At 35.0% G+C, this 25,619-nt stretch overlaps 2 protein-coding genes and 1 pseudogene across 3 annotated transcripts; 2 read left to right on the forward strand and 1 right to left on the reverse strand.

Moving 5' to 3' along the window:
• The first annotated feature begins 1,026 nt into the window (after positions 1-1,026).
• On the forward strand, positions 1,027-16,061 carry LOC126732438 (ATP-dependent RNA helicase DEAH12, chloroplastic-like). 2 transcript variants are annotated; one of them, XM_050435287.1, is made up of 4 exons: positions 1,027-2,149; positions 4,445-7,574; positions 14,578-15,819; positions 15,852-16,061. In XM_050435287.1, the coding sequence occupies exons 1-3, from the start codon at positions 1,268-1,270 to the stop codon at positions 15,786-15,788; spliced, it is 5,223 nt and encodes a 1,740-aa protein (XP_050291244.1). In that variant the 5' UTR covers positions 1,027-1,267; the 3' UTR covers positions 15,789-15,819; positions 15,852-16,061. The 2 variants fall into 2 exon arrangements, with proteins under 2 accessions (XP_050291244.1, XP_050291243.1); XM_050435286.1 differs by having other exon boundaries at positions 14,578-16,061.
• On the forward strand, positions 14,278-14,461 carry LOC126690673 (U2 spliceosomal RNA; annotated as a pseudogene).
• Positions 16,062-16,496: 435 nt separating the features above from the next.
• Positions 16,497-16,961, reverse strand: LOC126689767 (uncharacterized). Its single transcript, XM_050384946.1, has one exon. It carries the CDS (start codon positions 16,959-16,961, stop codon positions 16,497-16,499), a length of 465 nt encoding a protein of 154 aa, XP_050240903.1.
• Between the last annotated feature and the right edge of the window lie 8,658 nt (positions 16,962-25,619).

Raw genomic sequence — 25,619 nt, forward strand, 5'->3', positions numbered from 1 at the left:
AAAAAAAAAAAAAAAAAAGCCCAAAAACGTAATCTTTATCCTCAACCCAAACCAAACAAAATCACCAATTACAAACAAAATCACTAATCACAAACAAAATCAAAAATCACCAACACAGCACAAACACGGTGTGGGTCGATGAGCTGGGTCAGCGAAAGGGGTGGGTTGGCGGAAACTCAGCACAGATGAAGACAAGGATTTGCGGAAACCCAGCACATATGAAGATGAAGATGAAGATCGGCGGAAACCTAGAAATCAAGCTCCAACAAAGTTGAGGGATGAGGGAGGCACTAGACAGCTAGAGAGAGAAAAAAAATGAGGAGGAAAAAAGAAGAAAGAAGAGAAGCCGGAAAGAGAGAGAGAAAGGAAGAAAAGAGAAAATATTTGTTTAATGAGAGATGAGAGAGAAGTTAATAAAAGATTATTATTCTTTTTTAGCTTCCTGCTACAGTACACAACCATAAATAGTTGTGCATTATAGTAAGAAGCTAATTTTTTTTACCTCTGATGCCACTATTGCAGCATGCATTTTTGTGTTTTGATGAAGTTAAAATAACTATATAGATATTTAGCTTCATTATTGCTAATGCTCAGGTTAGTGTGTATATATATATATATATATATATAACTTTACATTATATATGTTATAAAAAAAAAAAAAAGTTAAAAATTAGATTATTTTTTAAAAAAGAAGATAAAACTTTAGATTATTTTTTTTTAAAAAGAAAGAGTTGAATCTAAAAGCCAAAAAAAAAAAAAAAAGGCGAATCCTAAACACACACGTAATTAAATAATAAAAACTTAAAAAAATAAAAAATAAAAACAGAGGCCGGTATTTGTAACATTCTAGAACCAGAGTGCGTTAGATAGTGCTCCCAGTCGACTTTTCCAATTCTCACTAAATTGTGTCCTCGTCAAGTCGTCGACTGCTCCATCAAGTCTAATAAATGCCACTATTTTCCTTATAATAATAATAATAATAAAAAAAGCGAGCGTACCCAAATTCAAAGCCGAAAAGAAAAAGAAAAAGAAAATCCAAAAGGCAAAGCAAAAAAGCTAAAACTAAAAGCACGAACTACAAATACAAATTGCAAATAGTGAATCGTTTCGGTATTTCCCAAATTCACAGTCAGTCACACACTCACCTTCTCTTCTACGCAATTCTCGTCACCTTCTCTTTCTCTCTCTTTCTTTCTCTCACTAAAAAAAATACACACTGACTCGGACTCGGACTCGGACTCAGACTCAGAGTCGCTGTGGTTATGCAATGAAGAAAACCTATCCTCCCTATCACGCCTCAGGGCAACACCATCACCCACCGCATCACTCCCCGCGTGGACCTCACTCTCCTCTCTCCAATTCCCGCCCTATTCAATACCCTCACCGTCGGTGGTCCGGTTTTCCGGCGAACCACCGTCTCGATCGTCCTCCAGGCCACACCGCCCCTCCCGTCCGTGGCAAATTCATTGTCGACCTCCTTGCCGACCGCCGTGGCCCTCGATGCTCCGATGTCGACTCCCTTATCTCTCAATGCAAGCTCTCGACGGACTCTCACGCGTCGTTACAATCCGGAGGCGGAGGAGTCCGGTTGTTTTTCTTTGAAAAGGCCAACGCCGTTCAGGCCGTGGTCAATCTCTGGGACTCGCGATTCGAAGGCGTTCACTGCTACGTGCCTTGCCTCGCACGCAACCATCAGGACGCCAATTCCACCGCCGGAGAGCTCGAGGACCGGCTCCGAGCCTTATTCGCCGACCGCGTGATACGGCTGATGGAAGGCGAGGAAGTGAAGAAGTGGCGGAAGAAGTTGCAGAGTACGGTGGATGAGATCGACGACGTGTCGTATTTGCTGAGTAGGCGGAACAAACCTGGCGTTTGTCAACAGCTCTGTGACAGGAAGAAGGGGCTGAGTGCGGAGAGAGACTTGATTGGGAAACGTTTGGGAGAGTTCAAGTCTGCAATGAATTGTATTCAGGCTCATTTGGAAGGAAACAAGGACGAAGAGGAGGGTGTGCAAGTGTTGAAGTTCGGTGCTTCTTTTGATTGGAACCGGATTTATTGCTTGATTTCGAGGGAGCGTCGGCGACTAGAGGATGGTTTGCCTATCTATGCTTACAGGAGGGACATTCTTCAGCAAATTCATCTCCAACAGGTTCTTTTTCTTGCCCTCTATTTAAAATTTTGTTTTTGTATTTGTATTTTGAGGTACTAATTAGCCATTTGTGAAGAATACACGCCAAAGATCGTGGTTTTGGTTTATTTATTTATTTGTTATAGGTAAGAACTATGGGACTAAGGCTTGTTGTTGTAACAAATTCGAAGGCATTTTGTTGTGTTAGTTAGAGGGTAGGAAAGGAGATGATCAAGTTCAAATTTTTGAAGTGTTTCGAGGGATATTAGTGGGAGGGAGAGAATTGGATGATAATATTTGATGATGGTGATGATGATGATATGTTAAAAATTTGGACTTTTTGATTGGTAAGTTACACACATGCATATGGGTGGGTCTTGAACTTATGATCTCTCCTACTGCACCTTGTTCTTAAGAAGGGGAGGAAGTGCCATTTGAGCTAGAGCTCATTGGGATATTCAAAATTAGAACTTTGAGGGATATTGGTGAGAAAGAGAATTGGATGATAATATTTTTGTTTATATGCATGTATGGGGTAAAAGGAATTGTAGAGCATGGTGTGACGTAAACTTTCCATTACCTGGAATTCTAACAAAATGTAACGAAAATTTGTCGAAAAAGCTCTGTTGGAAGGCCATGGAAAAATTGGTTAAAAGAAGAGAAGGACGAAGAAGAAATTTACCCTTTAAATGTCTTCCTTGCTCATAACATGGATTGATGATCATCACTTTCTAGACATAACTCATTTTCTAGTTGCTCATCACTTTTTGGAATTAAAAAGAAAAACAAATTACATTAAGTAGTCAAGTCAACCTCAAAAAAAAAAAAAAAAAAAGTCAAGTCAACCTCGAGAGGAGTCGGGGAACTTAGATGTGTGCTTCTATCAAACCCAATGCTAGTTCATGCCAATTTTTGATTGTTAATTTCTATTCGAAATGTTTTTATCCCGATTTAATGGGAAGTAGTATCAGGTGTATGAGGGCAACTCTGAGAGGTGTTCACTGATTGTGGATGTGTGTTGCTTGCAATGGTTCCATTTATAAGGTTCCCACCATGAAAATAACATGTACAGGGAGAAGTAAAACTGCAATTCTGGATCGTTCAATTGAGAACAGATTGCAATTCATGACATTCATGCACTTGTACATTTAACTTATCAAAAAATATTCATGCACTTGTACAGTTCTACAACTATGTTCTTAGCTAATCTGCTGTAATTAAAAGTAGATGATGATGCACGCAACTAACATGGAGTACATACATGAAGCTAATGATTTGCTTCATCAGTGTTCTACATTCTCATGGGCATTGCATGATTGGGAGCAAGAATCTTTGGATAAATTTTTTTTTTGGCAAACTATATGTGGCGTGAGTCAATTGGAGGGGAATGAATAAGATGAGTGAACAATGTATACAAATTTGAATTTTGAAATTATTTTTTATTATTGGGCTTTACAATGAGTATCAGTGGAGGATTTTCCATAGCGAGCCATTCAGAAGGCAAAGGTTCTGATGAAGGAAGCTCTTTTCACTTGGACAGAGGCTGATGGTAAGATTGTAAGGGTGGATAACATAAGAAAGCACAAGAAATCATTGTTGATTGTTATTGCACGTGGAAAGCAATTAAAGAGATACTTTGCTATTGTACAGGAGCTCAGGACATTAGCTTCTGCTTTTTGTGGGATTTTTTGGGTAATGCCTAATTCAGTGAGGTAATATCTGGTGTGTTGGAAAGGCTTTAAAAAACATCAAAATTTTGATTTGTGGAATGCTATTCCTTTATTTTTGATGCACTACATTTGAAGAGATAGAATTGCAAGGACTTTTGATGGAATTGAAGTGTCATTGGTTAAACTGAGATTATTATTTCTGAGTTTTCTTTTGAATTGGATGAGATAGGGGGGTTTTACTTCTTACTCTTTGTTGGTTTTCTTAGATTTTTTTAGGCGTATCTATTGTACACTTATCATGTACTAAGGTTTTGCCCTTTTTTCATTTTTTAAAAGAGTATAATTTTATTACTTATCTCTCTCTCCTCCCCAAAGAAAAGAAAAGAAAAAGCATGTAATTGAAGGTTAAAAAAATCTGGAGAATGCTTCTTTAATGTGGAATCATTTAATATTACTGTGTGCCTGGTTAGGTATTCCCCCTCCCCCCTCAAAAATATTTATATTTCACTTTTTTATTTTTTATAATTTTAATTTTCATGTTTTTAACTCAAAAACAGCTTGAACCATCTTTAGATGTCTAACTTATTTATTTATATTTTTTTTTATCTGCTTTTGGTCTTTCTTATGATTGCCTCCATTTGTACAGATAATGGTTTTGATAGGAGAGACTGGTTCAGGAAAGAGTACGCAGTTGGTTCAATTTCTTGTGGATTCAGGAGTTGCTGCCAAAGAGTCTGTTGTATGTACTCAGCCCCGCAAGATAGCTGCCCTCTCATTGGCAGATAGGGTCAAAGAAGAAAGTAGTGGGTGTTCTGGAAATAAATCAATAGGTTGCTATCCCGCATTTTCATCTTCTCAGAAATTTGATTACGAGGCAATATATATGACAGACCACTGCTTACTGCAGCATTACATGAATGATAATAATTTATCTGGGATATCGTGTATCATAATTGATGAGGCCCATGAGAGGAGCTTGAACACTGATCTCCTTCTGGCATTGATCAAGGGTTTATTGTATCGTAGGGATGATTTGCAGGTTATTATAATGTCAGCTACTGCTGATGCAAACCAGCTCTCAGAATATTTTTTTAAGTGTGGAATTTTTAATGTGGTGGGAAGAAACTTTCCAGTTGATGTCAGATATGTCCCTTGTGTAACTGAAGGAAATTCTTGTTCTGATTTTGTTGTTTCATATGTGTCTGAGGTTGTGAAGAAGGCAACTGAGGTTGCCAAAACCGAGGAAGAGGGTACAATTCTTGCCTTTTTGACTTCTCAGATGGAAGTAGAATGGGCCTGTGAAAAGTTTGTTGCTCCCTCTGCGGTTGCATTACCTTTACATGGGAAGCTTTCTTATGAGGAGCAATTTCGTGTTTTCCAAAACTACCTGGGAAAAAGAAAAGTTATATTTGCTACCAATGTTGCGGAGACATCGCTAACGATTCCTGGGGTCAAGTATGTAATTGATTCTGGCATGGTTAAAGATAGTAAATTTGAGCCTGGCAGTGGCATGAATGTACTCAAGGTTTGCAGGATCAGCCAGAGTTCCGCTGATCAACGAGCTGGGCGTGCTGGGAGAACAGAACCTGGAAGGTGTTATAGACTCTACTCAGAATCTGATTATGAATCTATGCCTCGTAACCATGAACCTGAGATTCGTAGAGTTCATCTTGGAGTAGCAGTTCTTAGGATCCTTGCTTTAGGCATCAAGAATGTACAGGAATTTGATTTTGTTGATGCACCTAGTGCTAAAGCTATTGAAATGGCCATTAGAAATCTTGTTCAATTAGGAGCTGTGACATGGAATAGCGGTGTTCTTCAATTAACTCTTGAAGGTCAGTGGTTGGTTAAATTGGGTGTTGAGCCTCGGCTTGGTAAACTAATCCTTGGCTGCATACATCATCAGCTGCCACGAGAGGGTGTTGTTCTTGCTGCTGTAATGGCAAATGCCAGTAGCATATTTTGTAGAGTTGGTAATGATGAAGACAAACAAAAATCTGATTGCCTTAAGGTTCAGTTTTGTCATCACAATGGTGACCTCTTTACTCTTCTTTCTGTTTACAAGGAATGGGAGGCTACGTCTCAGGAGGGGAGAAACAAGTGGTGTTGGGAAAACAGCATCAATGCCAAATCCATGCGGAGATGCCAAGACATGGTCAAGGAATTAGAAGCTTGCCTCCAAAATGAACTTCAATTTATCACTCCAACTCTTTGGAAATGGGATCCTTGTAAGTCTACTGAGAATGATAACTTTATGAAAAAGGTAATACTCTCTTCCCTCGCAGAAAATGTAGCTGTGTACTCTGGATATGATCGACTTGGATATGAAGTGGCATTAACTGGACATCATGTTCAGCTGCATCCCTCAAGTTCGTTGCTAATATTCAGTCAGAAGCCTAGTTGGGTGGTTTTTGGGGAAATCTTATCCATTTCTAACCAATATCTGGTCTGTGTTACTGGTGTTGACCTAGAATCTTTGTCTGCCCTTGACCCTCCCCCCCTGTTTGATGTATCTGAGATGGAAAGACGTAGGTTGCAGGTGAGGGTGTTGACTGGTTTTGGTAGCACTCTCCTTAAAAGATTTTGTGGGAAGTCCAATAATAATCTGCTGGGTCTGATATCACGTATACGAACAGACTGCATGAATGAACATATTGGCATTGAAGTCAATGTTGACCTGAATGAGATTCGGTTATATGCCACTTCACAAGACATGGAAAAGGTTGTTAGTTTGGTAAATGGTGTGTTGGAGTATGAACGGAAATGGTTGCTTAATGAATGCATGGAGAAATTCTTGTATCATGGAACTGGTGTCGCACCATCTATAGCACTTTTTGGGGCTGGTGCTGAGATCAAACATTTGGAGCTTGATAAGAGATCTTTGACTGTTGATGTGTACCATTCAAATTTGGATGCCATTAATGATAAGGAGCTCATAATGTATTTTGAGAAGTTTGGTAGTATCTGTGCCATCCACAAGTTTACAGGCAATGGACAGGACAGTAATGAGAAAGAGAAGTGGGGCAGGATAACTTTTCTTACTCCTGATGCCTCTATGAAAGCCGCTGAACAATGTGAAGATAAATTCAACGGCTACTTAAGGGTTGTTCCCTCACAGCCAACATTGGGAGGGGATCATAAAATGTTTTCATTTCCTGCTGTTAGAGCTAAAGTTTATTGGCCACGCAGGATGAGTAAAGGGTTTGCTATTGTTAAATGTGCAGAAAATGAAGTTCGATTTATGATTAATGATTTCTCTAACCTGGCAATAGGAGGAAAGTATGTTCGTTGTGAAGTTGGCAACAAGTCTCCAGATAGTGTTATGATAGGTGGAATTGATAAAGATCTCTCTGAAGCCGAAATTTTAGAAGTGTTGAGGTCTGCTACGAGTAGAAGAATACTGGATTTTTTCTTGGTGAGAGGAATTGCTGTAGAAAATCCACCATGCAGTACTTGTGAAGAAGGACTTGCGAAAGAAATCTCTTCCTTTATGCCTAAAAGGAACCCCCACACCAACTGCTGCCGAGTTCAGGTCTTCCAACCTGAACCAAAGGATGCTTTCATGAAAGCTACGATCACTTTTGATGGAAGATTACATTTGGAGGCGGCAAAAGCTTTAGAGCAACTGGAAGGGAAAGTCTTGCCTGGTTGTCTTTCCTGGCAGAAGATAAAGTGCCAACAGTTATTTCATAGCTCCTTGTCATGCCCAGTGCCCGTCTATTGTGTGATAAAGAAGCAACTGGAGTCTTTACTTGCAAGCTTCAGGCATTTAAAGGGTAATTCTAGTTATGCATATTCCTTTTTTCTTATATGGATGTTTATCTGTTACTTTTGTCTTTCTTAAATTTTGTTTTTCCTTTTTGGTTTTTTGCGAGTCTTGGGGTTGTCTTCTGATTGTGCTTGTTTCTCATTTTAATGTTCAGTTTGATTCTATTTGGTTTTTATTTGTTTTTTTCTTTGATCAAATTTCGTGACTATTTTCCTTATCTATACTACTATTTAAGGGACTTTGTACTTATAAAAAAAAACTATTTAAGGGGCTTCTCCTGTTTGGACTGGATTTTTTTTGTTTTTGTTCCAAAATACCTCTACATCCCTAGGTTTAAGTAGAGACAAAGCTAAAGGATAGTCTAGTAAAAATAAATGTCTAACTTGCACTAAAGTATTGCCTACAAAATAGGAACACTCTTTCACTAACCCACTTCAAAGCAATTATACGTTTATTGTTTTTTTTTTTTTGGGTTAAATAGAAAATAAATAACCAAAAAAAAAAAAAAAGTTATTAAAAAAAAACTAAACTAAATAGATATATACACATTTTTTTTTTGGATAAGTAGATACATCTTTCACTCTCACTAAAAAGTTGCCTACAAAATAGGATTCCTCTCATGAAGATTTTCAAATTGCTTTATCCATTTATAAAAAAATTAAAATTAAAACAAACACACTTCTCTTTATAAAAACACATTTGCCGTATTGATTAAAAAAAAAAAACACATCTACCGTTATTGAAAAAAAAAAAACCAGCCGTACACCCACATTTTAGTCACACAAACAACTTCGAACTTCTACCCAACAAATTTAAATATCCCCATAAAGCGTGCTCAGAGGCTCTTTTATTATTAACCTTTACATAAAAAATAGAAAAGCCTTTGAGCACGCGCGTGAGCGTGTGCTCAGAGGATAGTTAAATTTAACCACCTGTTCTTTTATGTTAGAAGCTGTTGTGATGTAGGTTCTTTTTACTAGCTACTTCATATTATCATTATTAGCACAGTCAAGTCAAACATTTATGAAGCAAGATGCACTTTGTTTGAATCCTTTCTTTTGGATTTGGTATCTCATGATAAGTTTTTTAGAAAAAAAAAGGTGGGGGGGGGGGGGGTGTTTGCATCTCACTCTCAGAAGAAGGATGCAGATTCCATGATGGCATAACAATTCTTGAAAAACCGTGAGAATGAATTAATTAACATTTTTAGGTATATTATATATAAATATATCTTTTAGACATGTAAGACTCACCAACTTTATCATCTTTTCCCAAACCTTTCACAACTCTTACTTTCCTTTTCAAGTTCCAACAACTCAAATGTCTTTTTTGAAAGGCTTTACCCAAAACCCAGTCACCAGTCCCCTTCTCCTTTGGCTACCCGGTGCTTTATTTCACATCTCACTTGTAGATTATTGGCAGCATCAGCATAGGCCACTGCCATCTTGGTGCTTTATTTCAAGTCTCACTTGTAGATTATTGGCAGCATCAGCATAGGCCACTGCCATCTTGGTTCGAACCATTATTTCTTTCTTCTTCTCCACCAAATATCTCCTTCGACTCTTGTTTCAACTTTAAAATTTTTGGCTTCAAATCCAGACAAATTAGTGACTCCAGATTGCATTTGATATGGGGCATCTTTGGATCCCCTATCCCTAAGCATAATGTTCTTCTTTGAAGGTGCAAAATTCTTTTTCAGTTCTTCCCTTTTTCATTTCTTTTTGTTTATCTCATGGTTTATGATTTCTTTCTTTAATTTATTTATGTCTTCTTGTAAATTTAGTATAGTTTTGTTAAATACTTTTATTTACTTTCTATAAATAATAAATGTTACTTGGTTGTTCAAAGGAATAAGAGAAATTTGGGGGAAAGAAAAATGAAATGACCTTAATATGCTTAATTGGTCATTTATCTTTGTTAGTGTTTTGAGTCCTAATACGAATTACACTGATTAAAATTTTCTAATAACAAAAATCTTTTGTTATAGGTAAAAGTTAATTTGTGAGTCATATTATTTTCTTAAAGCTTAGAAAAATATGGGCAAGCCAAAAACAATTGAGTTATGATTAACTTTGGAATAAAAATTTAAGACTTATATGTGTGTGGTACTTTGATTTTTTCTGGAATTGTGAATCAATATGATAGTTTAGTCCCCCCCCCCCCCCCGCGCGGAAGACAAAAAATCCTGGTTCCACCCTTAAGCAAGCCCGTTGCACCTCGCCAGCTCCATCTTGATACTTTGCTGCTGATCTTGCCTCTCTTGTCCATTGCCTGTGTTTGGCTGTTTTTCACATGTATGGCTGTTTACCTTTCTAGAACCCTCTGCATCAACTATCAACCATGGGACTACTTTTAGTTTTTAGTTTTTTTAATTGTTTTATTTTTCTTTACATAAAAAAAAAAAAAGAAAAGAAAAGAATACTTAACTTTTTTTTAGAAACTATTATTTATTATTATTGTTAGAAACTATTATGTAAAAAGAATACTATTATTTATTAATAAGAGTATTGTTAAAATGTTAATTACCCAAATTATTGAATTATATTGTTTTATTTATTTTTTAATTGAATTATTTATGGATATCATGGTGCTTCTTTTCTATCTTATCATTTCTTTTAAATTAGTTAATGGTTATTTTTAAAAAAAACCTAAAATAAACTTAAAATATAACTAAACATATATTTTAATTAATTAATTAATTATTTTTTGTATCCCTATCGTGTCGTGTCCTAATTTTTAGAAAATTGCTGTGTTGCTGTGTCTTGTGTTGTATTATGTTTCCTGTCATGTTGGTATTTGTGCTACATAGGTATGCAGCCTTACCCTCAAATTTTTGTTGGGCGAAGTTGATATCTTGACTTGAACCTGCAAATTGTTGTTTTTGGTGGAAGGCATTTGAACCCCCAATTTATGTTTATTTTAGCTTATAGAAATAAGTTAAAGCATTGAAATGTTTGAAAACAGTACACATCTAAAAGTTGATTGAAAAATGTATTGGTTCTTTTAAATTAGAATTAGAAATTTGTATTATTCATTTCAAAAGGGAGCAATATAATGAATGCTACATAGGCCTGTACATATGTTTTGATATATTCACGTGGACATTAACTGATTAACATCCACCTAATAAAGTTAGAAAATCTCTATGAAAAGTTAGGTTCCATTGCTTTTGTTTGGCTTTTTTCATATTTTAAATCATGTTATTTATCTTTTTTTTTTTTTTTAAATGTTATGTTTAGATCAGTGTTGTTAAAACTAAGCTTAGGCACGCTTAAAGCTCAAAGCCCCAAGGTCTAAATGCTTCACTTGGCCGAAGCAAAGCTCGTTTAATGAAGTGCACCTGAGGCACACTAATCTGGTGCATTTTGAAGGAGCAAAAAGCATGCCTAGGCACCCTTTTTTTTTTTTTTAATAATTTGTTTGCTAAGAATATATGAATCTCTAAAATTAACGGTTCAATCTTGAAACAAATGAGATGGACATCTATGTATTATATGAACACTGTTCTTAAGGTGCTTTATTATACAATTTTTTTTACATCTCAAAAGACATGAACAACGATAATTTTCTATTCTTTTGCTTTTCAGTCTTTGCCTTTTGATATATTTTAATTTTACCTTATTCTTAATTTTTATCATAGCTATCACATCTATATATTTTTATAAAGCACTAGATAATTATATAAAATTGTTATATTTAAACTTTCTATATCTGGATTATTATCATATGTTCCATTCATAATTGTTTCAAATTTACTATATAAAATTTTTAAGAAATTGAATTTACTTAAGTAAAATTTGAACCCACAAACTTTGTACAATTGTACCATCCATTTTAGCTAATAGGAAAATATATGTGTGTGTATATATAATATATATTGATAAGTAGCTAATAGGCAAAATATATTGCTAATTTGTTTTTAACTTTTTTATTATTATATGTTAAATATCTTTGTATTATAGGTTATTATATATTATATTTGAAAAGTGTGAGCTTTACTTCAATCAAATGTGTGCTTGCGCTTTGAGCCTAGCCTCCAAGAGGCTTGTGCACTTGACTCTTTGACCAAAATTGGTCCCTACATGACAATGAGAAACATGCGCAATCGCATCTCCTATTTTGATGGCCATGTGAGAAGTGACAATGTTACGGGCCAGCCATTGAGTTCAAACCCAAAATTGGGATTGCAAGGAGGGGGGGGGGGTGTGTGGGGGAAAATAATCCCATAGGAGTGAGACTAGTAGCGAATGGAACTCAGAGGAGGTAGCTACCTACCATTGAAAATGAAGTTGTAGAAATTAGTGGATCACATCCTTTCTACGCTTTGTAAGTAAAGTCTGAAGCTTGGAGGGAGAGCCAATGGGCTTTGAGCAGCACCCATTTGACTTTCTGAGTGGCCAGAGTGCAGATCAAGAGTACCCAAAAAACACTTATACTAAACATGCTGTCAAAGACCTTAAGGAGTATAGATTTAAGGAACCGAACTTTTTCTTTTTCAATTTTTTTGGCCATGGTGTCTGGACCGTGTCAGAATTCAAATATTAATTTAAATGGGCACTCCATGTAAATGCCACAGACACCATGATTTTTACTAACTAGGACCTTGCTTGAGTGGTCTCATATTTGGGGTTTTACACATTGTACTTCTTTGCTTGATTTCATTAATTCTGTTACCCTTTCCCTTTGATCTGTTTGTATCCGCTTTTATGTAGTGAGTTTACTATCGTAAACTCATTGTACTTTTCTTCTTAATAAAGTTTTTATTACCTATCAAGAAAAAGCATTCATATCAAATTGGTCACATTAAAAAAAAAAATTTTTGATATATTTTCTTTTTGTAACTATTGAGTTATTAAAAAAATGGTTTAATAATTTGTTCATGTATGGATTGCATAGGACAATGTTTGTTTAGCAAAGTAATCTGTAGAAGTTTATGGCGTTCCTAGTAGAGAGAGGTCGAAAATTGGCTTATCAACAATTGCTAATTGAGAATGTGAGACCAAAGAGGTGATGATAAATTGTGATGCTGGTGAGGAAGATTGATCCTCACTAGACTTAGAGAAGGAGAAAGATTGAGAATTGTAAAGTGAAGAAATTGAGAAAGAAAGATTTTTTGTGATAGGTAAATAGTGGGGAGGGCGAGGTGCATTTCAAACCATAGACATGGGGCACCACAAAAGACGCCATTACTGCTTGGCTATCACTTGAACCCTGAGGAATAAATATTTGAGAGTGAAGAACTATGAAACAAACAAAGCTAAAAATGGTTGAAGTAAATGGGTTTTTCCCTTCCTAAAAGAAGAGTCAACCAGCTCAACCTCTGGGCCAACCTGACTTGACCTGCCATTTTAGCTGATTTTGACCTTTTCTCATGGGTCAGAAAACCCTTATCCATACCCCTTTTTATCCTTTGAGTTCAGGTGTGTTGGTTGGGTACTGTTAATTGGCATTGGTTATAGATTTTCCAACCTGATGGGATCGGATCAGGTGACAAGTTGATTTGAACTTGATCCATGAACACCCAATATTCATACATGATATTGTACTTAATTGGACAAAGGTTCGCTGTGCATCCAAAATTGTTAATAGGAACAATCGCAATTATACATCATTATTGTGTTAACGTTGACACAATTAAGCATTGTTTGCAAGATGAATACCTTGCCTGCTGTTATGTATTGGTACTGTTGATGCTCTGGGTATTGGAAAATTATCTTATGAACGTTTTCATGCGGCCTATCTCTCACAGCATGTGTGGGTCTCACATGTTGTGAGAGCTTGGTCTCATGAGATAGCCTCTCCTGGTTATATATCTGCTAAGCTTGAGTTGGTCTCTTGAGGTACCATCTCCATCTCACTCTTTTAGTATTGGGCTAATTCCCTGGACTTAATGTATAAACCTGTCCGGTGTTTGGCTTAATGCTAAACCAAATTGGAAGGACTATTTGTTTTCTTGAAGAGTATGGGTGCCACAGGAAATTCTTAAAAACATATTTATATATATATATATATGAACACCTTCATTCTTTATCTCAATATTGAGGAGCAAGATGGAAGTGCTAGTTTTTCTTATGTTATTTTTAGTGAGATTCTGTAAAATAAGTTTGCTTCATGTAGTTTCCAAATTTTGTTGACACTGCTGGAAATTTTAAATGGCTTTCATTGTTTAACCTGAATGACTAGGTGAAATGAATTAGGGAGGGGTTCATTTTCTTTTTCCTTATGTGGTTGTGATACCTTTCTCGGCCTTTTTGGCTAAGGATCAAGTGCAGTATCTGTTATGTTTTGAGGGGAGGGGGGAGGGGAATCTGTTATGTGATTGTGTATAATGATTCCAAATTTTGTTAAGTAGGACATCCCTACTTGGGTAATGACACTTTTGGGGAATTCCTTTCGGAATTTTTAATTTGCTTTCATTGTTCAACCTGAATTACTTGGTGAAATGAATAAAGGAGGAGTATATATCTTATTTTTCCTCATGTGGTTTTGATACCTTTCTCGACTTTTTGGCTAAGATCAAGTGCAGTATCTGTTACTTATGTGATTTTGTATTATGATTCCAAATTTTGATAATTAGGACATTCCTACTTGGGTAATGATACTTTTTGGGAATTCTTTTCGGAACTTTTAATTGGCTTTCATCTTTCAATTGGAATGACTAGGTGAAATGAATAAAGAAGTTTATATCTTATTTTTCCTTGTGTGGTTGTATACCTTTCTCTGCCGTTTGGCTAAGATCAAGTGCAATATCTATTCCTTGTGTGATTGTGTTACGATTTCAAATTTTGATAATTAGGACATTCCTACTTGGGTAATAATGCTTTTTGGGAATTCCCCATGCAATACTGCAGCAGCTTGAATCTTTTCATTGTTGTTGTTTAAGATCCAGTTTTTAGGATGTGATGAGCCTGTTGCAGAATAATTATGTAGGTTCATTAAAAAAAATCATGTAGATTCAGGATACTAGTTCCACAATTACTGTGCTAACAGTTGTGAGTTGTCTTTTTCAGGTGCAGAGTGCACTCTAGATAGGACTTTTAATGGTTCCTATCGAGTGAAGATATCTGCAAATGCTACAAAAATTGTGGCAGATCTGAGAAGACCTGTGGAGGAGCTTATGAGAGGGAAGACCATAGTCCATGACAGCCTCACCCCAACTGTACTTCAGCATCTATTCTCCAGAGATGGAATCAATTTGAAATTGTCAGTAGAACAAGAGACAGGAACCTTCATTTTTTTTGACAGGCATAGCCTTAATGTTAGGGTGTATGGTTATCCGGAAAAGGTTGCGTTGGCAGAGAAGAAATTGATTGAATCCCTTTTGACCCTTCATGAAAGCAAGCAACTTGAGATCCATCTTCGAGGTGGAGTTTTGCCTCCCAACCTAATGAAGGAAATGGTGTGTAAGTTTGGACCAGACCTCCATGGTCTCAAAGAGAAGGTACCTGGGGCTGAGTTTACTCTCAATACTCGACGGCATATCATCTCAATTCATGGCAGCAAAGAATTAAAGCCAAAAGTGGATGAGATCATTCAAGAGATTGCACAGATGAGAGTTGGTTCGACTGAAAGTTTTAACAATAAAACTGCTTGTGCCATTTGCTTGTGTGAGGTTGACGATGGTTACCAGCTTGAAGGCTGTGGGCATTTGTTCTGTCGGTTGTGTCTGGTAGAGCAGTGCGAGTCTGCAATCAAGAACCATGATAGTTTCCCAATATGCTGTGCGTATGAGGGCTGCAGGGCTCCTATTTTGCTTACTGATTTGAGGTCTCTCTTGACAAGTGAAAAGTTGGAAGAACTCTTCAGGGCTTCCGTGGGTGGATTTGTGGCATTGAGTGGGGGCATGTACAGGTTTTGCCCATCTCCAGACTGTCCTTCAGTTTACCGAGTGGCAGATCCTGGTAGCCGTGGTGAGCCATTTCTCTGTGGGGCTTGTTATGTAGAGACTTGTACCAGGTGCCACTTAGAGTATCATCCGTATCTGTCATGTGAGATGTACCGGGAGTTCAAGGAAGATCCGGATTCTTCCTTGAAGGTGTGGTGCAAGGACAAAGTAAATGTGAAGACCTGTCCTTCATGTGGGTTTACAATCGAGAAGCTTGAAGGATGCAACCACATTGAGTGTAGGTGTGGGAAGCACGTATGCTGGGCCTGCTTGGAGTTCTTTGGAACCGGTGATGACTGCTACTCCCACTTGAGGAGCGTACATGGGTTCATGTGAAGTTAAACTATTGTGTTCATATTAGTATTACCTGTTAAACTATTGTGTTCATATTAGTATTACCTTATTTCTATAGGCTTAAGTTATCAATGTATATAGCCCAAATGTATATATTAGTTGTATACGCGCATGTATTACAGATAAAGGTTGCTGCCCAGACTTGCTTATGTACATGTGTTCAGCGGATGCCTTCATCTCTCGGCAGTAGTCTTCCTCTTTACTGCCGATGCTTATGTACGTGCGTTTAAAAATGGCTGCCTTTGTTTTTCTCTCTATCCAATCTTTTCTTTTTTATCCAGCACTTCCCAAATCCTACTCCTGCAGGCTGAGTTACAAGCGGTTTCAAAATTTATTTATTTATTTATTATAATTCAATTGTTGGAAATGAGGGAATTTGAACCTGAATGTCTTATTTGGAAACACTGGAAGTTGTTAACCAATTGAGTTACCTCTTGGTTGGTTCCGATTCTTATCAAGGTGGGAGTAATCTAAATTAAGAGTCGGTAGTGGCTGCAAGACAGAAAATTACCACAAAAAAAGTTCCTTAATTTTTTTTTTTTTTAAATCATTTATACAATACAACATTTAACAACCATTTCCTCGTCCCAGTTGTCTATACACAATGTAGGCTGATCGCTCCCTTGTGACAAAGAAGGAACAAATGAAAACATTTACAAATGTTAAAAAAAGAAAAAAGAAAAACCCATCTCAAAACAAGTATCTATAACCGAATGCGAAGCCCACACCAACAAATCCCAAACAAAATGCCACAGCCAAAAACCATGTCACACCTCCACCATCCTCATCACCATCCCCCTCTTTCAACAGCTCTTCTGCACCCTTTGATCCCCCACAACCACAACCAGTGTTTTGGTTTTGTTGTTGTAGCCATTGTGATTGCAACTTTGAAACTTGGAGCTCAAGCAATCTCACCCATTGCCGATAAGCATACAATCTCATTGCCTCCTCTAGCAAAGCATCGGAAAGACAGTTCCTTTCATTAACCAAACTCGCTGCTTTCATTTCAGCCTCTCTTGCACGCGTTTGTGATGACCTTAAGGCCTTCAAAAGCTCCAACTTCTCATTCTCACCGCCACTTCTATAGACGTTAAACTCTTCGTTCTCATCTTCTTTAGCCATCATGCCTCCAAAAACTCTATTCATGGACGACATGACCGTCTTATCTGAGCCTGTAAAAACCTTCATAGGCGGAGGCAGATCACAATTCTGCATGAGGTCAATGCCAGGCTTTTGAGATTGCTCAAGACCCATCATCATCATCTCGTTCCCATCAGAAGCCTTGGAGTTCAGCTTCTGGTTGTTCAATACCCACCCTGCCATAGGTGATGATTTCATGCATACAATATTTGGTTAATTCTGATTGATTAGCTTGATGGGTTTTGTTCAGAATTTACGAAAGAAAGACTCAAAAAGTGTTTGAAGCGTAGAAGGAAGAGGGGGTTGGTGGTGGAAACGGTGGTTGGATAAATGGGTAAGACTTTAGAGCAATAAATTAGGGAAAAAAGCGTGGCGTGAAGTAATGGGGTAGTACATGTCACATATGGTTTGGTATGCCATGGATACTATATAAATTTCAATATCCTGAGTTACAAGCTGCTTTAAATTAATACCGGGGATTTGGAAATTCGTTGCTTGTGTTGTGTGCTTGGACAAACAAACGTTACAACTTTTTGTCACTGTGCCAAGATTCTAATATCCCCATCTAATCTATGAAAACGAGGCTCGTACTCTTCCCAAATATAAAGCCTTCGAAAAGGACAACTTCTTTTGACTTCTGACTTCTGAGTTAATGTTTCCATTGAGCAGCCCTTGTGAAAATCTTGTGTCCAAAGGCTTAGAGCATCTTCAATAGATGCTCTACCTTTACTTTTTAGAGAAAAAAAGCACGCTATTCACACTAATAGATTCTTCATCTCAATTTTTTAGATTAGTTTTGCTACTGTATTTCTCTACAAATAAAGACCATTGTAATTTTTACTATTTATTTTTCAAATGTTTTTTTCTACTATAATAATCAAATATTGAATAAAAAAATGTTGGAAGATATATAGTTGTTAAAAAAAAAATAATGAATTAAGAATGAATAAAAAAATAATATTTAAATAAGATAGAAAAAAGGATAGAGAATTTGTTAGAAAGTGTATTTGAAAAAGTAGGTGGATAAAAGTTAAATATTACTGTTCATTGTCCAAATAGTACAAAAATTTGACTAATTATGCCCTTATTAGTTAAGAAAATGGCTGTCTATAAATTCAGAGCATGGACAAACAAACGTTACAACTTTTTGTCGCTGTGCCAAGATTCTAATATCCCCATCTAATCTATGAAAACGAGGCTCGTACTCTTCCTAAAATATAAAGCCTTCGATTCAGCCCAAAAAAATAATATATAGCCTTCGAAAAGGACAACTTCTTCTGACTTCTGAGTTAATGTTCCATGTGAAAGGGTTTGGCTGGTTGGACCAAAACTCGTGAAAATCTTGTGTCCAAAGGCTTATTAGTTAAGGAAATGGCCGTTTGTAAATTCAGAGCATGGACTATTTTATTTAGCTTTTATAATTGAAACAAGTAGTCAAATGATCAATTCATGCATCATATTTTTAGTTATTTTTGTATGGAGTGATTACACTCCCCTGACTTGAGGTTTGAGAAAATGAAATTTTACTCCAAACTTGAAAGGAAAAAACATTTCATTCCTTTATAGTTTTAAGAAATTAACACTCTCTCAACTTTTGTTTATATTGGTAAGGAAATATTCTACCCTTATATAATGTTTGAAATCGAGGATAATTTTTAAAAACGCCCTTAAAAGTACACAACATTTTTTATATTAATTTAACAAAATTTTGGTCAATTAGATGTCAAAGGGGGAAAATGTTTTTTTGCTTCAAGTTTGGGACAAAGTGTCATTTCTCCAAATCTTAAAGGAGAGGAGTGTAATTACCTCTTTTATATTAAAACAACATTAAATTCTATATTTGAATGATATTTTGAAAAATAATATTTTATTCGTTAAGTTATTTCGAATAAATATCCCCACTTTCTTTTGATTTTGTATTTTGATTTGAGTTTTTAAGCTTTTTGCTTTTATAATTGAAATAAGTAGTCAAAAAGATCAATTCATGCATCCTATTTTTAGTTATTTTATATTAAAAAAACATTAAAATATATATTTGAAAAATAAAATTTTATTTATTTAATTCTTTTGTATACTTGCATATTTATGTTTAAAATTTAAACATAAATAATAGTTCACATCACTATTCACTAGTTCAACCATTAAATCATTTGTTCAACCATTGAATTAATAATTAATTCATTTAATATTAAAAAAAAAATCTATTCAAGAGTACATTAAGAACAAAGATAAACTATTAAAAAAAAAATTTGCACTAAAAAAGTCTAGGACCACAAAATTTTTCACAATTTCATACACAATTGTGATGTGGCAAAATGTGAGTGGTAGAGAAAAAAATGATAAGTTTATGTGAAAGTGACAAGTAGCCAATTATTGTCTGTCACGTAAAATAATTGTGATAAAAGTGATGGGGAAGGACAAGTGTAGCTCGTCCTTGTGTTGTCGTCCGCAGAATGCAAGTCACCACAATAGTTGGGCCTGTCCCTACTCGTCCATTGTGTCATTCATGGGTCGTCTTAATCTTTTATGAGAAGCTCGTCTAGACTAAGGAAATTTGTCCTGTATGGACAACCCTTCAACACTTGGGAATATTTCTAAATGTAAGATTTATCTACAAGAGCTTATGAATTGGACCACGTGTAACCATTTTAATATATGAGTAAGGTTTAGATTCATCGCTATAACTTCCTGCCAAGTATTTAACTTCCAATAACGGTTATAGAAGATGAGAGTAGATATCATAACTTCTATAGCGGTTGTAATAGTTAAGTTTAATCTTTCAGACCTCCACAAATATGGGAGAAGTTACAAGACAAGAAACCGCTCCAATGCACACTATATAAACGCTCATCCTCATCAAACGAAAGTAAGTTCCACTATTTTACCAAAAAGAAAAAGTTGGAGTTCTTGAGTTTAAAAGAGAGAAACTAACTTAAGGATTGGGGGGTTCTTGGCCGGTTCACCCCAGTCTCCTTTGATTTTGTTTCACTTTTCTTTGCAGGCCTTCCAAGAGATTACCAGCCCTTTGAAATTCGGAGTATTCAGTTTACTGATTTTTTGTGCATTATCAAAAAGTTATGCCCTTTTATATGGTACTAGAATTTGTGGTTTTATATTTGTATTTTGATTGATTTATTTGGTAAGAAGCTTGCGAAATTTGAAACTGAAATTGATAAATCCAAATCCATGCCTGTTAAAAGGGCTGTTCAAAAGATTCTATTTTGCTCAGTTTGCAAGATTGTAGAAGTTGGAAAATATTTTTTAATTCATTTCTCTTTCTTGGTGATAGCTAGAATAAAAGAAGAGTTAAAAATGTTATTTTATTTCAATTGATATAAATCTTTGTCTTAATATAAACACTTCTACATTTTAATTAGCTCAATTGATAAAGTTTTTTACTCCTAAATAGGACCTGATTTTGAATCTTACCTACACCAAAATAAATCATAGATGACTTAGTTTGATAATTAGGAATAATAATTATGAAGTGAATGTCATAGATTTTAAACTTTATGATATCTACTGAAAAGATATAAATGCTTATATTATTAGCATGTTCTTTTTCTTTCTCATTATTTTTTTTTCTTTTCAAAAAGTATTACGAGCGATAGCATGTTTTAACTTAAACAAAAAAGAAAATGTTATAGTTACTATACATTTTACTAAAGAAAATTTACAAACTAACATACAAATATACTGATATGATTAGTACCACTTTAACAACTAAAAAATAAAAATTTAAGTAACATTTATGTGATTAGTGACACATCAATTTATAAAATTTGTCACATCTATAGGATAGTTGAAAATAAAAGGCATTATCATTACATATCTTTGGCATGGTATTCATTCCATGAGTATAAGTTTTTGTGGGGTTGAAAGGAAGGTAAGAGCAGGGGTTTACATTTTTAAGAGAAAACTTCACACATATATGCTTAAATTAAGTTAGAATAAGATTTCTATTTCAGATAATAAATTTTCATTAAAATGTTCGAAAGTTATTTATTATATTAATGTTGTCGTTATCTTGTGCTCACTGCTTAGAATGACTTAACCAACCTGAATAAAACCATCCTCTTTCTTGGTTGCGGCCAAATGTCATGCATCTATAGTAGAGGAATAATTATAAAGGTAGTAGTCATCCGTTTTCAAGGTCTATTATCATGCTGGTCTTCAGAATTGTGTTTAACTAATCCTTAGGTTTTATGACATCATTATTCGTAAATCACGTTTATGGTTAGAATTTCCCTATCCTTTCTCCATTATCCACCTACCTCAAAAAAAAAAAAAAAAAAAACCCTTAAATTTATATTTTCTTGCTTTTATTTAGGTGTGAGAACTTCATTAAATTTCGAGAGATGCTACGTTTACAACATTTTTACAACAAATCACAGGTGGTTAGTTGTTATTGGTTCAAATTTGAAACTAACACTAAGATTACTTTTTTGCCCTAACAATAACAACCAGTAACAACTTGCCACTTAGGATTTGTTGTAAAAATGTTGTAGTTATATCATTTCTCTTAAGTTTGGCTTCTGTAAAATATAGAGGTGCTAATCAATTGAGTCGCGCTACCTTCTCCAACCCACTATTTGATTGTGACTAAGGGTGTGCATCAAAAATCAAACACACCAATCTGACAAAATGACCAACCTAATTCAACCCGACGCCTTGAGTTAGGTTTTTTGGGTTGGAATTTTATTTTGAGGCTTGGGTTGTGTCAAGTTTTGGGTTGATAGTTTTTCCAACCCATCCACCATGTATATAACTTTATTTTATATTTTTAGTTTGATTGATATTGGTACTTTGAGAATTAGTTTTGATGGAAATTTCGATTATAATTCAAGCTTATTAGATGAATTGTAAAAATTTATTTAAAAGGTATTTAAATAATTGATGAAAGCTTAATTTCTTACTAGGTATAAAATATGCATACACAACTTATTGATCCATGTGAATTGGGTTAGGTTGAAAATTTGTCAACCCGATCTTATTGAGTTAGGTAGAAAAAACCCTCCAATCCAACCCATGCACATCCTTAAATTTATAAGAGAATCTATGTATATTATTCAACTAAGTCAATTAATGCATTTAAAAAATTATATAATTAAAATTACATATAGCTGATTTTTTAATCGTCACACAAAGTAGATTGAAAGTAATAACTAAATGTAGAGTTGGAGCCAAGCTTTTATATTGTACTAATATTCTTCTTTTGTTTGTTGACCTTTTGGTTCTTCCATTTAATGCTAATTAATTGACCTTCGGACTTTTTTTTGGGGCTTAGCGATGGGTTCTTCGGGACTTTGAGAAGTTGGTGGTTCTTTGGTTTTCTCTCTAGTTTTCTCTTTCTAGCCTTTTGAGGTTTTCCAATTTAATGTTGATCTGTTATTCTTCTCTTACATTTTCATTTGCTGCAATTCTTTCTTCTCATCTTCTAGCTGAAAAATACCTGCCATATGACTATATGAGCATCTAAGTTCCACCAAAGGAAAAGAAATCTCCTTACCCATTTATCAGAACCTTAAATTGAAATCAATGTTGCACCAAGCCAATGGTCACAACTGACATGAGGGAAGTATGAGCAATTATTAGGTGTTATTGGAGCATGATGATGTGGTGCTTCATTTTATCACATTTATAATATATCTCATTAATTAAATTTAGGGTGTGATATATCATAAATGTGAGAAAATGAAACATCATGACAACGTGTTTCGGAAGTACTATGTCATCATATTCTAGAGCACTTAATATTTTTTAAGAAAACATGCTTCTAATCGGACGCTTTTTTGGTATTAGATTTTCAAAAAATTTAAATTAGAAATGGATGCTTTTAGGTTCTTTTATTTATTTATTGAAAATTAAAAAAGAAAAGAAAAATTGAAGATATTCCTTGTACATTAATGCTTTGAAAATTAAATATTTTTTTGACCTCCGTCCTCCCTTTTGTTTTATGATCTAAATTAGAGATATTTTTTCTTGGTTGTGATGGACGACCATAACTCCCTTAGGCAACCTCTTCATCCAGAAGAGGGATCAACGGACGAGGGAATCATTCCACTCCGTCATTACCCGAATCCATTGGACGAAGGAAGGGCCGCTAGCTCATAAATGATGGCAATACATTATAGGACCGCAATAAGTCTCTTTATCGTTGGAGAGATGATGATCCTCTCATTAACATCTCAAGGAAGCGTTACAGATACCACCTTTAAACCTCCATTAAGAGCACCCCCAATGACTAGAAAAAGGAAGCAGGTATATATACAAATATCTCAGGACCTAAAAAGGTACAGAATTCTTAGACAGAAGCTCTGATATTCTAGTATCAAAACTCTTTTTTCTCTCTCAACTAACTGACTTAAGCATCGGAGGTTCTGTGGCTGGCACCACACCAATGTTCCCTCTTTTATATTTGTTCTTGCAGGACTTTTGGACGACCTTGGTCAATGATCCTACTGGACGATCATCTCTACTGACAATTTTGGCATCATCAGGTTGTTTTATTTATCTATTTATTTTCAAAAAATTGAAATTAGACACAGATGCTTTTAGGTTTTATTTATTGAAAATTAAAAAAGAAAAGAAAAATTGAAGATATTCCTTGTACACTAATGCTTCGAAAATTAAATATTTTTTTGACCTCCGTCCTCCTTTTTGTTTTATGATCTAAATTAGACATATTTTTTCTTGGTTGTTTTATTTATTTATTTTAATTATGTTAGATAGGGCCCTAACTAAGATTAAAATTATTTTTATAAGTCTTTTATTATAATTTTAAGAGGGGAACATTCCTTAAGAAAGGAATATCCATGTCTATACCTGATGCCATTAGTCAGTGGGGTGAGAAATAGAGTATCAATTATATTGAGAATTTTAGGATATAGGCTTATTTGTTGAAAATCGGGTATAATATATAATGAGCTAATTTCACTAATTTATCTAATTTTAAAATACGTTTCTTAGTAGCCTAATGGGCCTGAATATTTTGGGTTGAGCCCGGGACTATCGACAAGAAGCCAGTTTGAAGCCTTTATGGGCTCTCTCCCTTCGTTGAGATGGGGCTTTCAGTGGGACACTGCCCAATTTCTTCGGAAAATTCAATTTATCTCATTAATAAAAATTGAGACTAAGCATTGAACATGTTGCTTTAACGGACTATCATTCACTATTTTATGCTTAATTTCTCTACTTTCCAACCATTACCACAGACTTGAGAGTGAGATAGTTTCGTTTCATTATTGTAGCCGAAGACTGGAACAGTCAACTGTATTTACTATTTAACTCTGTAATCAATGATAATAGAAAAATATGATTGAAAAAGAAAAAAAAAAGAGAGAAAAAAGCTAATAACTTTATAAATATAAATATAGGACAAAACTTAGGTATAGTATATTAGGTGTTGTTCTTTAAATTCTCCTCTTAAGATTCAATTATGTGGTTGTTTAATTAGAATTTACACTTCCATCTTATGAGAAAAAATCTACATGACAGAATCTTAAAAGGGGAATCTAAGGAAAAAATTTTAAATATTGTCCCTAAGTTTTGCCCATAAATATATAAACCGTTAAAAATTAGAGGTTTATCTTTAAGAGGCGGATTAAAAAATTAATTTTTTTTTTGTTATATTATGTTCAGTAGTATGAAAATGTATTATATATAAGATTTGAAATGTAAATTAACTGCACTATGGAAGATATTTGATTTTAAAAAAAAATACATATATTAAATTTGAGCCAAGATCTAGAAAAAAACTATTTGATATCTTCCACCTATCCTTTATTTATTTATTTATTTTATACACATTTAAGTGGGGAAGGGAAATTTGAATATGGGATGTCATTGTTGAAAGCACCATACTGTGTCATTTAACTATATGACTTTTGGCTCTTAACCTTTTGTGTGTGTATGTGTGCACGGTCTTCAACAACAACAGCAACAACAACAACAACATATTATTACTTCGTATTATTATTATTATGAAAACTAAGGAATAAATAAATTTTTTGTATTCTTTATTTACTTTATGTGATTAGAAATGTTATTGATACTATACCTACATTTGAAAACATAATGTGGATATTTCCACTATATTGTTTTCCTTCATAGCGTCATAGCCTTAGGTCTTATGACTAAATGTCCACAGGTTAGGTAGAGTTGGGTTTGGGCTCCACTTGGACCCGACCTGATCCTATCAGGAGGTAAGAAGGAAGACTTGCCGTCAACCAAAGAGTATCAACGGATTGGATAAAGTTGGATTTCCACGGGTTGAGTTGGTTTTGGTTGAAATGGGGAGAAGCAGCAGCGATTGAGATTCTAGAGGATCTTTGTCAGAGATCGCGAGATCTCCACCAATCTAGGTAGAGATCTGAACACAGACAATAAAGATATGAACGGAGATGGCAGGGCTTGGTTGGATTGGGTTGATCAATTCTTGGAAGGCGAGACCTGCCACTAGACCCATCAGAATAAGATTTTCAAGTTGCAAACCTGTCGCTGACCACTACTCTCATTGGATCAAGTGGGTTTCAAATTGGGTTAGGTAGAATGAATTGTTCTGGCCAGTTCAATTTTGGACAACCCTACTTGCAATAGAAAATTTGCTCAATAATTATAAACATTTCTTATCTAGTATTGATCAAATTGAGCATATATGGTGATTTTGTTAAA

This window comes from Quercus robur, chromosome 6 (assembly GCF_932294415.1).
Source record: "Quercus robur chromosome 6, dhQueRobu3.1, whole genome shotgun sequence".
Lineage (NCBI taxonomy): Eukaryota > Viridiplantae > Streptophyta > Magnoliopsida > Fagales > Fagaceae > Quercus > Quercus robur.

What these genes read in the sequence shown, in the direction of transcription:
- LOC126732438 (XM_050435286.1), top strand. Translation starts at nt 1,268, where the DNA reads ATGAAGAAAACCTATCCTCCCTATCACGCCTCAGGGCAACACCATCAC. An exon ending in AGCAAATTCATCTCCAACAG is followed by an intron (nt 2,150 to 4,444) that starts GTTCTTTTTCTT and finishes CCATTTGTACAG; the next exon opens with ATAATGGTTTTGATAGGAGA. An exon ending in AAGCTTCAGGCATTTAAAGG is followed by an intron (nt 7,575 to 14,577) that starts GTAATTCTAGTT and finishes TGTCTTTTTCAG; the next exon opens with GTGCAGAGTGCACTCTAGAT.
- LOC126689767 (XM_050384946.1), bottom strand. Translation starts at nt 16,961, where the DNA reads ATGTCGTCCATGAATAGAGTTTTTGGAGGCATGATGGCTAAAGAAGAT.